The sequence below is a fragment of the Canis lupus genome, chromosome X (genome assembly GCF_011100685.1).
Source record: "Canis lupus familiaris isolate Mischka breed German Shepherd chromosome X, alternate assembly UU_Cfam_GSD_1.0, whole genome shotgun sequence".
Taxonomy (NCBI): domain Eukaryota; kingdom Metazoa; phylum Chordata; class Mammalia; order Carnivora; family Canidae; genus Canis; species Canis lupus.
Window position 1 is genome coordinate 55,208,097 of NC_049260.1, and position 13,895 is coordinate 55,221,991.

Sequence of the window (13,895 nt, forward strand, 5' to 3'; positions counted from 1 at the left end):
ACTCGATCCTGGGACTCAATCCTGGGACTCGATCCTGGGACTTGATCCTGGGACTCCAGGATTGCGCCCTGGGCCAAAGGCAGGCGCTAAACCGCTGAGTCACCCAGGGATCCCCAACAATCTAACTTTAAACCTTGAGTAATAAGAAGAGCAAGCTAAACCCAAATCTACCAGAAAGAAATAATAAAGAAACAGAATAGGAAAAAAATTGAATCTGTGAAAAGAATCTTTTCATGATAAAGAAAAAAAAAACTATGCTGTAAAGTAGGACTAGAAGGGAATATACTAGCCTAATAGAGAACATTTACAAAAAAACTTACAGGTATCACAGTCAATTGTGAAAGACTGAGGCTTTCTCCTTAAGATTAGAAACAACAAAAGAATGCCTGCTTTCTCTGCAGCTACTCAACACTCTATTGGATGTTCTAATTAGGGAAATTAGGAAAAGAAAAAAGAAGAACAAAAGAAATAAAAGGCATCCACATTAGAAAGGAAGAAGCAAAACTATCACTGTTCACAGACGACATGATCCCATATATGTACAGAAGATCCCAATGAATCCACAAGAAAGAAAAGGGCAAGAAAGTGGCAGCGTACAAGATCAACAGGCAAAAATCACTTGTGCTAATCAAATCCAAGGTGAGAGCTATTGGAACCTCCAATGTATAACCGGTTGGTCAGAAACCCAGGTGACAACTTGGGCTTGTGACTGGTGTATGAAATGGTTGGGGGCCAGTATTGTGGGACTATACCCATAATCTGTGGGACCTAAGGCTATCTCTGGGTAGACTGTGTCAGAATTGAGTTGAATTGTAGGATACTCAGCTGATGTAACAGAGAATTACTTGTGGGGGGGTGGGGGCGGACCTCAACACATTTATAACCAGAAGTGTCAGAAGTGAAGTAGTCTCTGTGATAGTAAAGAAGACACACAGGAAAGAAAGACACAGGAGGAGAAAAGAACTTCAGGTTTTTCTTTTTTAGGTTTAATACAATACAACGATAAAAAGATAAACAACTTGATTAAATGGGCAAAGGATGTGACAGACAAGTGTTTATTTTCCAAATAAGATATATAAATGGTAAATAAACACATGAAAAGTCTCCACATCATAACTCATTAGACAAATGCAAATAAAATAACAATAAGATACCATTTCATACTCAATAGAATGTAATCCAAAGACATAATAGAAAGTGGTGGCTAGCAAGTAAAGAAATTAGAACTCTCATTCAGTGCTTGTGGGAATGTAGAATGGTGCGGCTGCTGTAGAAAACAGTTTGGCAGTTCTGCAAAAAGTTAAAAATTATATTATCATATGACCCAGCAATTCAACTCCTAGATATAGACAAAACATTGAAAGCAGGGACTCAAGCAGATACTTGTGCACCAATGTTCACACCAGCATTATTCACAATAGCCAAAAGATGAAAACAACCCAAGTGTTCACTAACAGATGAATGGATAAACAAATTGTGGTATATTCATATAATGGAATACTTTCAGTCATAAAAAAAGAATGCAAGTACTGACTTGTCAAAACATGGGTGAACTTTAAGAACACTATGCTAAGTGAAATAAGCCAGTTACAAAAGGACAAATATATTATGATTCCACTTATATGAAATATCTAGAATAAGCAAAATCCTAGAGACAGTACCATTAGAAATTACCGGGGCTGGGAGAAAGGGGATGTAGAGTTATTTCTTAACAGGTACAGAGTTTGTTAGGGGTGATGAGAAGTTTTGGAAATAGGTAGATTTCACAACATTGTGAATATAACTAATGCCACTGAACAATATGCATAAAATGGCTAAAATGGCAAATTTTGTTTTATTTATATAAATTTATAAATTTATATAAATATAATTTAATTGTAATATAAATTTTATATTTTATTTATATATAATACATACTAATTTAATTTTAATATATTTAATTTACCTAAATAAATATATTAAAATATATTTAGTAAATATAATAAAATATAATTTTAATAAATTAATTATATATTATATATAATTTTACATGTCATATATTTTAACAAATTTAATAAATATATCATTCTAATTAAAATATAATGAAATAAATATAAATGAAATATATTTTATTTAAATATATTTTATTTTGTATATATTTATATATTTAATTTATATATATTTATAAATTTTATTTATTTATTTAGGATTTTATTTATTTATTCATGAGAGACACAGAGAGCAGCAGAGACATAGGCAGAGGGAGAAGCAGGCTCCTCGCAGGGAGCCCGATGCAGGACTTGATCTCGGATCCCGGGATCACGACCTGAGCCGAAAACAGGCACCCAACTGCTGAGCTACCCAGGCGTCCCACAGTTAAAAACTCTTATGACATAAGTTATATGCTATACTCCAACAAAGAATTTTACTTTCCTTCCATTCTGATATTATTGGTTACCTTACTAAATTAACCATAGCCATTAAATCTCTGTAATGTACAGACAGTTTTTGTTTTACTCTAATGTTTGCCTGAAGACTCTGCTATAAGCGACAGGGAAGAGTTTGTGTATTTAACAAAGATGGTCTAAGAGCCTCACAGAAAAGGATTATATACCAAGTACTTCAAACTGTTAACAAGTCAGAAGAGACTCTTGGTTACAGGTTTATAAGTTGACATTGCATAGACAACTTTGAGACCAGACCAGTGCACTCAGTGAGGATTTCCAGGTTTTTTTCTAGTCTAAAAGTATAGTTTTATAAAAGCAGACTACTGACCCAAGATCCAGCAGAACATCAATTACATAGGACTGAATAAATTGATGAGGGAAATTTTATTGTGGTTATGTATTTGGAATACTGTTGATGTTGTTTTAATATTTTATTTTCTGAATATATGAAAAAATCCTTTTTCTTTATAAATTATTTGTAACTCAAAACAATTTAGTAGACACTGTTTCTGTAAACTAAATTCAAATATTTTAAAGCAATACGATTCTTATTTACCTCTTCCCTATCTTACCCCTCCTTCTGAATTCAGAAATGTTTGCGAAGTCTCCTTACCTTTCATGGCAATATAGTTATTTACATTGGTTGTATAAGAATCTGTCCTTTTTAAATCTTTTAAACAAAGTTTATATGTTTTTACACTTATTTATCATGGTTACAGAGACTTGACAGTAGATCAGGTTTAAGCTTGAATACTCTAGATTTTTATACAACAGTTGAAAGACAAATACCATATGATTTCACTCATTTGTGGAATTTAAGAAACAAAACAAACAAGAAAATGGAAAAAACAAGAGAGAGATAAAGCAAGAAACAGACTCAATTATAGAGAACAATCTGATGGTTACAAGAGGAGAGGATAGTGAGGTGATGGGTTATATAGGTGATGGGGATGTACTCATGATCTGCTAGTCCATTTAATCCTATATACAAGAGCATCAAAACCTAAACCTAAAAATCAATTCTGTTGCCTTTTTTAAAAACCAAGATATAAACGGACAAATTGATTGTGCAACCAAGACCTTACATGGAGTATCATACTTGAGAATGACAGTCATTTAATCAGGTATGATAAGATAATTTTAAGGTATAAGGTTGATTTTACCTCAACTTTATGGAGCACATGCCTACAAAGTCCCCTCAGGGAATTATTCTGGACCTGATTTACAGGCTTCCAGGTAGGGAGTTCACTTTCAAGAGGCTGGGAACCTTACGTAAATTTCAGGGACCTTCAGAAAAGATGACTTTCCTCTGAATTATAGATGTTACAGGTGAAATATGGTAGAGAGAGGGGTTCTTGACTTTGGTGTCTTAGCTTTGGAATGGCAAAAGATAACAAAACACACAATTCAATTTTGCATATACTTATAAATTTCACTTCCTAATTGCCTGTGTGTGTCTTTTAACTCCTTTGAACCACCTGTAACATCTCAGTGGTTCCTTTAATTAATGAGTTAAATAAAATCTTTGACATGTGTTTAAAAAAATGAAAATGGAAATTAAAACTAAAAAGAGAGAAAATGACACATTTGGAAGACAGGCAAAGGAGATTCAAACATATGAAGCCTCTAAGGAAGAAAATTGAAATAACGAAATAAAAACAATTGTTCAAAAACAGTTCTCTGACTTATTTCATTTAGCATAATGCCCTCTAGGTTCATTCATGTCATCACAAATGGCAGCATTTCCATCTTTTTTAAGGCTGAATGTTTCACTGTATATACATATTGACATACATCACATTTTCTTTACCCATTGATCTTTTGATAGACACTTAGATTATTTGTGTCTTGCCAACTGTGAATAGTGTTGCAATGAATATAGGGGTGCAGATATCTCTTTGAGTTAGTGACTTCATTTCCTTTGGATATATATCCAGAAAGAAAATTTCTAGATCATTCTATTTTTATTTTTTTAAAGATTTTATTTATTTGACAGAGAGAGCACACAAGCAGGGGAAGTGGCAGGCAGAAGGAGAGGGAGAAGAAGGCTCCCTGTGGAGCAGGGAGCCTGATGTGGGGCTCTATCCCAGGACCCTGGGATCATGACCTGATCCAAAGGCAGACGCTTAACCGACTGAGCCATCCAAGTGTCCTCAGATCATTCTATTTTTACTTTTTTGAGGAACCTCCATACTGTGTTCTATAGTGACTGCATCAATTATACATTTCCATCAATGTGCACAGGATTCGCTTTTCTCCATATCCTTTTCAGCACTTCTATCTCTTGTTTTTGGTAATAGGTATTTTTTAAAATAAGTTTTAGGTTCACAGCAAAATTGGGTGGAGAGTACAGAGAGTTCCCACATATACCCAACCAACCCCACAAAGAACATCCCCCACTACTGACACCCCCTGCCATAGTGCTACATTTGTTACAATCAGTGAACCTACAGTGACACATCATTTTCACCCAAAGTCCATGGTTACATTAGTGTTCACTCTTGATGTTGTACATTTTATGGGTTTTGACAAAAACCCATATTTACATTTACGGGTATACATAAATGTATATTTACATTTATGGGTACATTTATGGGTATAATGACAGATGTATCTACCACTGTAATATCATACAGAATAGTTCCACTGCCCTAAAAATTCCCTATGTCCTATCTATTCATCCTTTCCTCCTCAACTAACCTCTGTCAACCAGTGATCCTTTTATTTTCTCCATAGTTTTGACTTTACTGGAATATCATAGAGTCACAATTGTGTAGTATGTAGCCTTTTCAGATTGGCTTCTTTCATTTAATAATATGCATTTAAGATTCCTCCATGGGGCATCTCAGTGAGCTCAGTCAGTTAAGGGGCCGACTCTTGATTTTGGTTCAGGTCATGATCTCGCAGTCCTTGGATAGACCCCCCACATTGGGCTCTGTGCTCAGCAGGAAGTCCTATGCTCAACAGGGGAGTCTGCTTCAGGATTTTCTCTCCTTCCCTCTGCCCCTCCCCTTACTCTATCTCTAAAATAAATAAATAAATAATTTTGTAAAAAATTCCTCCATGAATTTTCATGGCTTAATAGCTCATTTTTTCTTATCTTTGATTAATATTTCATTGTTTGGACATAGCACATTTATTATTTATCCATTCACCTACTGAAGGGTATCTTGGCTGATTCTAAGTTTAGGCAATTATGAATAAAGCTTATATAAACATCCATGTGTAAGTCTTTGCATGCATATAAGTTTCCAATTTATTTGTGTAAATACCAAGAAGCACAGTTACTGGAATGTATAGTAAGAGTTTTTAAAAAATATTTTATTTATTTATTCATGAGAGTCACAGAGAGAGAGAGGCAGAGACATAGGCAGAGGGACAAGCAGGTTCTATGCAGGGAGCCCAATGTGGGACTTGATCCCGGAACTCCGGGATCACGTCCCGAGCCAAAGGCAGATGCTCAACTGCTGAGCCACTTGGGCATCCCTATAGTAAGAGTTTTGTAAGAAAGTGCCAAACTGTCTTCTAAGTGTCTATACCATTTTGCATTCCTGCCAGCAATGAGTAAGTTTCCTGTTGCTCTACATACTTGCCAGCATTTGGTGGTGTCAGTGTTTTAGATTTTAATTAATTCTAATACACATAGAGTAGATCTCACTGTTTTAATGTTCAATTCTGTAATGACATCTAGAGATACAGATATAGAAATATACAGACATAGAAGTGGTCCAGCTATGTTCCTAGAAAGAAGAAATTGACTTTTCAGTGGACAGCATTCTGACATACTTTTTAAATAAAAGTCATTGAAGCTATGAATTTTGCTCTGAGAACTGCTTCAGCACTTTAGATTCTGTTCTAACGTATTTTCAAGACCAGCATTTTCTAGGTATTTTTTAGTTTCTGTATTTTAAAATGTTCAAGTGATCAAGGGTTTGTTTTCTGATTCCATCAATTCCTTGTTTTATTGCATTGTGATCAGATAACATTGTCTTATTTCTATGTCTTGGAATTTATTCAGGTTTTCCTTGTGATCAATTTTTTAAATGTTCAATGGACACATAAACAGAAGATGAGTTTTCTATTTTCAGGCTAGCATATATTTCTATTAAATCTTCTATAAACGTTATTTAGGTATTCTCTATCCTTTCTTTTTGTTGTTTTTATTCCTTTAAATGACTATCATAAATTGAGAAAGGTGAATTAAATTTTATGTTTATATTCTTCCTTATAATTTCTGTAGTTCACTACCAAAATCCATCAAAGATATCACATATACACAAAAAGAAAATAAGAAACCAATAATTTCTAAACTTTAGGAAACCAAGTACATCAACATTTGTAATAACATACAATGATCAAATAGGGTTTATTCTAGAAATACAATGATGACTTGATTTTGGAAATCTATTATTTTAATTCAATATATTAATACTTCAAAAGAGAAAAAACATATGGTTATCTTTACAGAAGCTGAAAAGCCATGTAATTCAATTCAATATTGATTCTTAAAAATTCTAACTAAAATAGAAACAGATGGATGAAACATAAAAAAATGTCTAAACCTAAAACCAATACTATCTTTAATGAAGAAATAGTAACAAGTTACTATATAACTTTAAAAAGTTTACTACTACTTTATTTCATAAAAGATGCTAACAGTATCTGATATGATTATGGTTTAGAAGGCTCTTATAGCCTACATTTACTCAGAATTAGAGCTTGATTAAATTTGACATGAAATCTAGTGACCTAAGGGCAATAATGTCATATTGAACAATAATGATACTATTTTTATACTCAGTACTATACTTCCATAAAAAACAAAGTAAAAAATATCCTTACTCCAAGCAGTGTGTCAGAGACTCAAAGTACAGACATACAGTAGGGAAAAGTTAGTCCTCAAAGAATCATTTGACTGGTTATCAAGTACTGAAGTAGCACAAATTTCTAATAATAAAGACTGGGTTATCCAGACTTGAAATGCCTTTCATAACTGTTACCAAAGTCCCAGTTCCCACTGTACCTGTTTCTTTCAGGAGATTCCATGTGTGTCTGCATTTATGGATCTGCTCAAGGGCACGATTCAGTAATCTGGTCTATTTGGCAACAACGCAATGAGAAAATTAATCTTAACCAGACAAAACTTTAAGCAAATTAAAATAATACTTATTACAAGCAGTTAAAATAAAATGATAGAAAAATTAATTTAAACTGAACATTTTATAATTGATATAAAAATATTAATCTCTATTTGTATTTTTCTTTAAGATTTTATATATTTATTTTGAGAGAGAGCGAGAGTGAGAGAGCATGAGCAGAGGAGGGGCAGAAAGAGAGGGAGAAGCAGACTCCCCACTGAGCAGGGAGCCCAATCTCAGGACCCTGGGATCATGACCTGAGCCAAGGGCAGATGCTTAACTGACTGAGCCACCTCGGTGCCCCTATTTGTATTTTTCTTAATGTCCCAGAAAATGAGGATTAAATAGAAAATCTTGAGCACTATCAATTTGTTTAATAATCTTGGACAGAAGAGTAGCAGTTCTAGAATGGTGGTATGAGGAGTTCCATGAACCCTCTCCCTAGCAAAACAACCCTAACTGGTGAATTATAAAACACAATCATGTAAAGTTTCAGGAAATTCCTCAAAGGGCAAAAAGAAAATGGAGAAATATCTATTTCAGGAAATCTACTATGTCTCAGTAAGACAGTAAGCACCCACGATAGTTGAACCATGATCTGCTCACCAACCACCCCCAGCTCAGTGTGAGTGCTACTTTAGGTGGGTGTGGCCAAGAAGACTGGGATCCCTCTATTCTTAGCTTCTAGGCTAGGGATTTCCAGAAGGGCATGCTGTCAGCACTTCTCATCCTCCTCCCTCAGGTTTGTATTGTAGGAGCTCTATTATAAACAAGCACAAATGAGAGGCCTGGACCTCTCTTCCTCTACCCAGTCCCTATAACCAGGCATGGAATATTACAATTATTGGGTCTCAATTGCCCTCACTTCAGCTTGCTTATAGGCCAAGGTTTTCCTGCTGGGAGAGGCAAGCTCAGAATGCCAGGGACTATGACTCCTGCCCAGCCCCTTACTCAGAGAGCTGCACTGTCAGGCCAATAGAAATGTGCCACATCTCTACCTGCAGCTCCAAAAGAGTGATATAAAACTTCTTCTTATGAAGAGGAGAGGCAGGTCATTAGAAGAGTGAGCTCTGTATCTCTGTCTAACATGACTGATTTTAATTGGAACACAGCTTGGGGAAGTTCAAGTCTAAGGCCACTACAAAAAAAAATGGAGATTCTGGTGTTCAGTACTTATAAAGAGGCTGATAGCTCAATGATATCAACATGCAACACAGAGGATCAGCCAGAAGTTTACAGAGGAACCAGAGTAAGAGAAAACTAAGAAGATCCCTACCACTTCAAAGGGGCCTTACATTAATTTTATCAAACTGTTGAACAATTTATGCCCCAAAGCATTTTTAAACACACACATGCACTTGTGCTCTCTCTCTCTCTCTCTCTCTCTCTCTCTCTCTCTCACACACACACACTCACACCCCACACACAAAGCAAACACTCTAGTAATTAGTCAAGATTAACATCTGGGTGTGAGGCCAACAGAAGACCATTCAGAAGTTAACACAGATATCTATGATGGGAAGAGAAATTTAAAAATAACCCTGCTAAAACCACTTTCATCCCTTTGTAGAGGAGGGGACAGGGTGATGCCACAGGCAAAGACCTCTAAGGAGTGATATCTGAAGCTGGACACTTGTGTATAGCTGCGGGAAATAGATTTCACTGAACTAGCCCAGCCAAGACATTAAACCAATAAGCAAGCAAGTATTAACAACAACAAACCACAGGGGGGTAATGAGTATTCAAAGATGTTTCAATATATTATCTAGAATGTCCAGTTTTCAACAGAAAATGTGAGATATGCAAAGAAATGATAAAGTATGACCCAAATGCAGGGAAAAAAGCAACAGGAATTGACTGACAAGGTCTAGATGCTGAACTTAGTAGACAAAGATTTCAAAGCAGCTATTTTTTTAAAAGATTTTTTTTATTGATTCATGAAAGACACACAGAGAGAGGCAGAGACAAAGGCGGAGGGAGAAGCAGGCTCCCTATGGGGAGCCCAATGCTGGACTCAATCCCAGGACCACAGGATCACGACCTGAGCCAAAGGCAGATAGATGCTCAGCCACTGAGCCACCTGGGTGCCCCCCAAAACACTTATTTTCAATATATTCAAACAAAAGAAAATAATACTTTAACAAAGGTTTGATGACAATGTCTCAGCAAATAACAGAATCTCAATAAAGAAGGCAGTGGGATAACATATTCAATATGATGAAAGAAAATAACAGTTACCCAACAATCTAATATCCAGCAAAACTATTTTTCAGAACCGAAAGCAAAAAAAAAATTCCCAGATAAACAAAATCTGATAGAATTTATTGCTAGCAGAACCATTTTATAAAAACACTAAGAGAAGTTCTTCAGGCTGAAAACAAATGACATTAGATAGTAATCTGAATTCAAATGAAAAAAAGTACACTGGTAAAAGTAATTATGTAATAATTATGTAATTAATTATAAAAGGGTATATAAATATATATCTTCTCTTACTTGTTTTAAAAAGCAATTGTATAAAACCATTGTTTTTATACCTAACAGATATCCAAAGACCATACCACCAACCCAAGAAGCACACAAATTATTCTCAAGCACTTTCTCCAGAATAGACCATATGCTAGGCAGCAATATAAACATCAGTGAAAGTTAAAATAACATGAAATTCAACAAACTATGTAGTCTGACCATAGTGGAATAAGCTTAGAAATCCTAAGATAGTAAAGTTTGGGAAATTCGCAAAAATGTGGATATTAAATAAGGGATTATTAAATAAACAATGGGTCAATGAAGAAATCACAACAAAAATTTAAAAATGATTTGAGATGAATGAAAAGAAAACACAACATATCAAAACTTAAGGGATGCTGCTCAAGCAGTATGCTATTGTCTGAATGTGTCCCCCTCAACCAATTCATATGTTGAAATCTTAAACCTCAAAGGCACAGGTATTAGTAGGTGGGACCTTTAGGAGGTGCTAAAGTTACAGAGGTGGAGCCCTCAGGAATGGGATCTGTGTCTTTTATAAGAGGTTCTAGGAAGATCCTTAGCCCTTTCCATCATGTGAAGACACAGTAAGAAGGTGCAAACACCATCACCCTGAACTTGGACTTCTAGCCTCTGGAACTGTGAGAAATAAATTTCTGTTGTTTATAAGCTTCCCAGTCTGTGTTTTGTTATAGCAGTCTGAATAGACGAAGACAGAAAACTGGCAATGAAAGTAGGGTGCTTCTGTAACAAATACCTAAAAATATGGAAGCAGTTTTTTTAAAGGCTTTATTTATTTATTCATGAGATAGAGACAGAGACAGAGACAGAGATACAGAGAGACAGAGAGGCAGAGACATAGGCAGAGGGAGAAGCAGGCTCCATGCAGGGAGCATCGAGTCCCGGGACTCCAGGATCTTGCCTTAAGCCAAAGGCAGACGCTCAATGCTGAGTCACCCAGGCATCCCGGTGGAAGCAGTTTTGGAACTGTGTAATGAATAGAAGCTGGAAGAGTTTGGAGGTGCGAGCTAGAAAAAGTCTACACTGCTGTGAATGAATGGTTAAGGGCAATTCTTATAATTTGAAAGAGGACATCAGCTAGTGATGGGAAACACACCACCCTCTCAAGCAATAAAGATTGCCCTGAGCTAGCAAGACCCCATGTGACTGACCCCAAGACAATGACTGAACCTTCATATACATATTGACCTTTGTCCCAGGTTTTCCCTATATAAACCTAGAATTATTTTCAGCATTTTGGAAACCGTCTTTGAGACACTAGTCTGCGGTCTTCTGATGTTGGCCTCACTGAAATAAATTCCTTTCTTATTTCACCACCACTCATATCTCTGCCTTTGAATCTTGTCAGTGGTGAATGACCAAATGTAGTCTGTCTGGGACTCCCAGAGCCAAGTGCTCTTGAATCCCTGTGCCCTCATTACATGAAGACCAAGAAAAAGAAGAGAAGAGCAGCAGAGATCAACTTTTTCAGAGAACAGTCTGAGAATACTGTGAAGAGAATGTTGGTAGAAATACAGACATTGAAGGTCATTCTGATGAGGTCTCAGATGGAAATGAGGAACAATGGAAATTGAGGAAAGGCCATCCTTGTTATAAGATAGCAAAGAGCTTGGCGGGACTGTGTTTATGTCCTAGTGTTTTATAGAAGGTAATACTTGTGAGTGGTGAAATTGGATATTTAGCTAAAGAAATTTCTAAGCTAAGTGCTGAAGAAGTTCAGCAAATTTCTTGAATACTTATAGTAAAATATAAGAAGAGAAATGATTTAAAGGTGGAAATGCTAATCAAAAAGCACCCCAGAGGGGTGCTTGGGTTACTCAGTTAAGCATCGGCCTTCAGCTTAGGCCATGATCCCAGGGTCCTAGGATACAGCCCAGCATCAGGCTCCCTGCTCAGTGGGCAGTCTGCTTCTCTCTCTCCCTCTGCCCTTAACCCGTTTGTGCTTGCTCTCTCAAGTGCTTTATCAAATAAATAAGTAAAATCTGAAAAAAGGAAGCACAATTTAGAAATTTGGAAAAATTTCAGCCTATCTATATTGAAAGAAATAAGAAGGCTAATATGGAAGAGAACACTAAGGGTAGGGCTGAATTTGATAAGGAGAATGCTGTGGCTCAACCATCTCAACAGAAGCTAGGAGCTATTCAGACCAAGACAATGGGGAGATTGGTCAGCCATCTAACCAGAACCTATTGTCCAAAGCAATGGAAGAATGAACTGAGGCAGTTTAGAGTTCTTTGGGGCTGGCCCTCCCATCACAGGCTCTAGAAAGCACGGCCAAGTGGCAGAATGATTTCAAAGGAGGAGCCATAGCTACCCAGTGCCACCTTACCTCCCTGGCTCTCCTTCTCAAATTCTGGTGTCATGTTTTACAGCCACTCCAAGTGCAGTGCAGGCTGCTACCACTGCCCTTCCAGAGGGCACAGGTCAAAAACTTTGGGAAGTTATCACCTTGGTGTCCTCATGGTGTACAGAGTGCAAGAGCTGAGAGCATAGCTGCTTCAACCTAGATTTCAAAGAATGCTCCAGGAACCTTTGGAGGCCAAAGAGCCTCTGTGGAGGTGGGGCTATTGTAGGAGGACCCAATTAGGGGCAATGCCCAGGGGAGTTTTTCACCTCAGGGCAGCACAGCTACTGTGAGGGATTCCAGCAGGAACCTTAATCCATGAAAGCTGTAGTATGGGCTACACCTGGCAGAATCACTTGGGTGAGGCTGAGAGGCTTGGGGGCCCAAATGCAGCCCCAGTGGGTCCAGAATATGACACAAGGAGGATTGTTCTTAAGCCTTGGTGTTTAATGTTATTTACTCTATTAGGTTTTGGATTTACCTTGAACCCATTAACTTCTTTTTTTCCTATTTCTCCTTTTTGAATGGGAAGATCTACCCTATTCCTGTCTCACCATTGTATCTTGGAAGCATGTAACTTGTTTGATTTTACAGGTTCATAGATAGAAAGCAATTTGCCTCAGGATGAATTGTACTTTGTCTTAACTCATATCTGGTTTAGATGATACTTAGATGAAACTTTGGACTTAGACTTCTGAGTCAATGCTAGAATGAGTCAAGGTGTTTAGAGCTGTTGAGATGGAATGAATGGTATTTTGTATGAGGACATGAATTTTGTGGGTCAAGGGAGGAATGCTATGGATCTGAATGTGTCCCCTAAATATAGTATTTCCAACAGATTAAGCCACAGTGCTTAGAAGGAAATGTATAGGTATAAAAGCTGATATTATAAAATGAAGAAAGACATCAAATCACTAAGCTAAACTTGCACTGTAAGACACTGGAAAAAAAAAAACTAAAACTTAAGCAACCAGAAGGAAGAAAATTATAAAGATTAGAGTGGGAATTAATGAAATACAGACCAGAAAAATGGGAGAATAAAAGAAACCAAAGTTGGTTCAGAATAAACCAACACAATTTAAAAAATGTTGTATAAAATGGTCAAGAAAAGAAAGAGAAGACACAAATGACTAAAATTAGGAGGGAAAGCAGGGGCATAATTACAAAACTTACAGAAATAAAAAAAGATGATTATAACAGAATACTATGAACAACTGTAAGTCAAAAAATTAGGTAACTTAGATTATAATGGACATATTTCCAGACACATAAACTACTGAAACTGACTCAGAAATTAAAAATCTAGACTACAAAAAAGAAGTAAAAATATACTCTGAAAACCACAAAACATTGTTGAAAGAAATTGAAACCTAAATGAATAGGAAAGACATGCTATATTCATCAGTAATAAGACTTAATACTGTTAAAGATCGTAATACTCTCCAAACTGACCTACAGGTTCAGCGCAATCCCTATCAA

The 13,895-nt window shown here is 36.3% G+C and overlaps 1 protein-coding gene across 7 annotated transcripts in view; it reads right to left on the reverse strand.

Annotated features, from left to right (window-relative positions):
- Positions 1-13,895, reverse strand: part of TEX11 (testis expressed 11) — a 311,539-nt gene that overhangs the window by 55,448 nt on the left and 242,196 nt on the right. For all 7 annotated transcript variants that reach the window (XM_038587641.1, XM_038587642.1, XM_038587640.1 and 4 more), the window contains one exon: positions 7,450-7,522. In XM_038587641.1, coding sequence (XP_038443569.1) covers positions 7,450-7,522 — 73 coding nt within the window. The remainder of the gene's footprint in view (positions 1-7,449; positions 7,523-13,895) is intronic.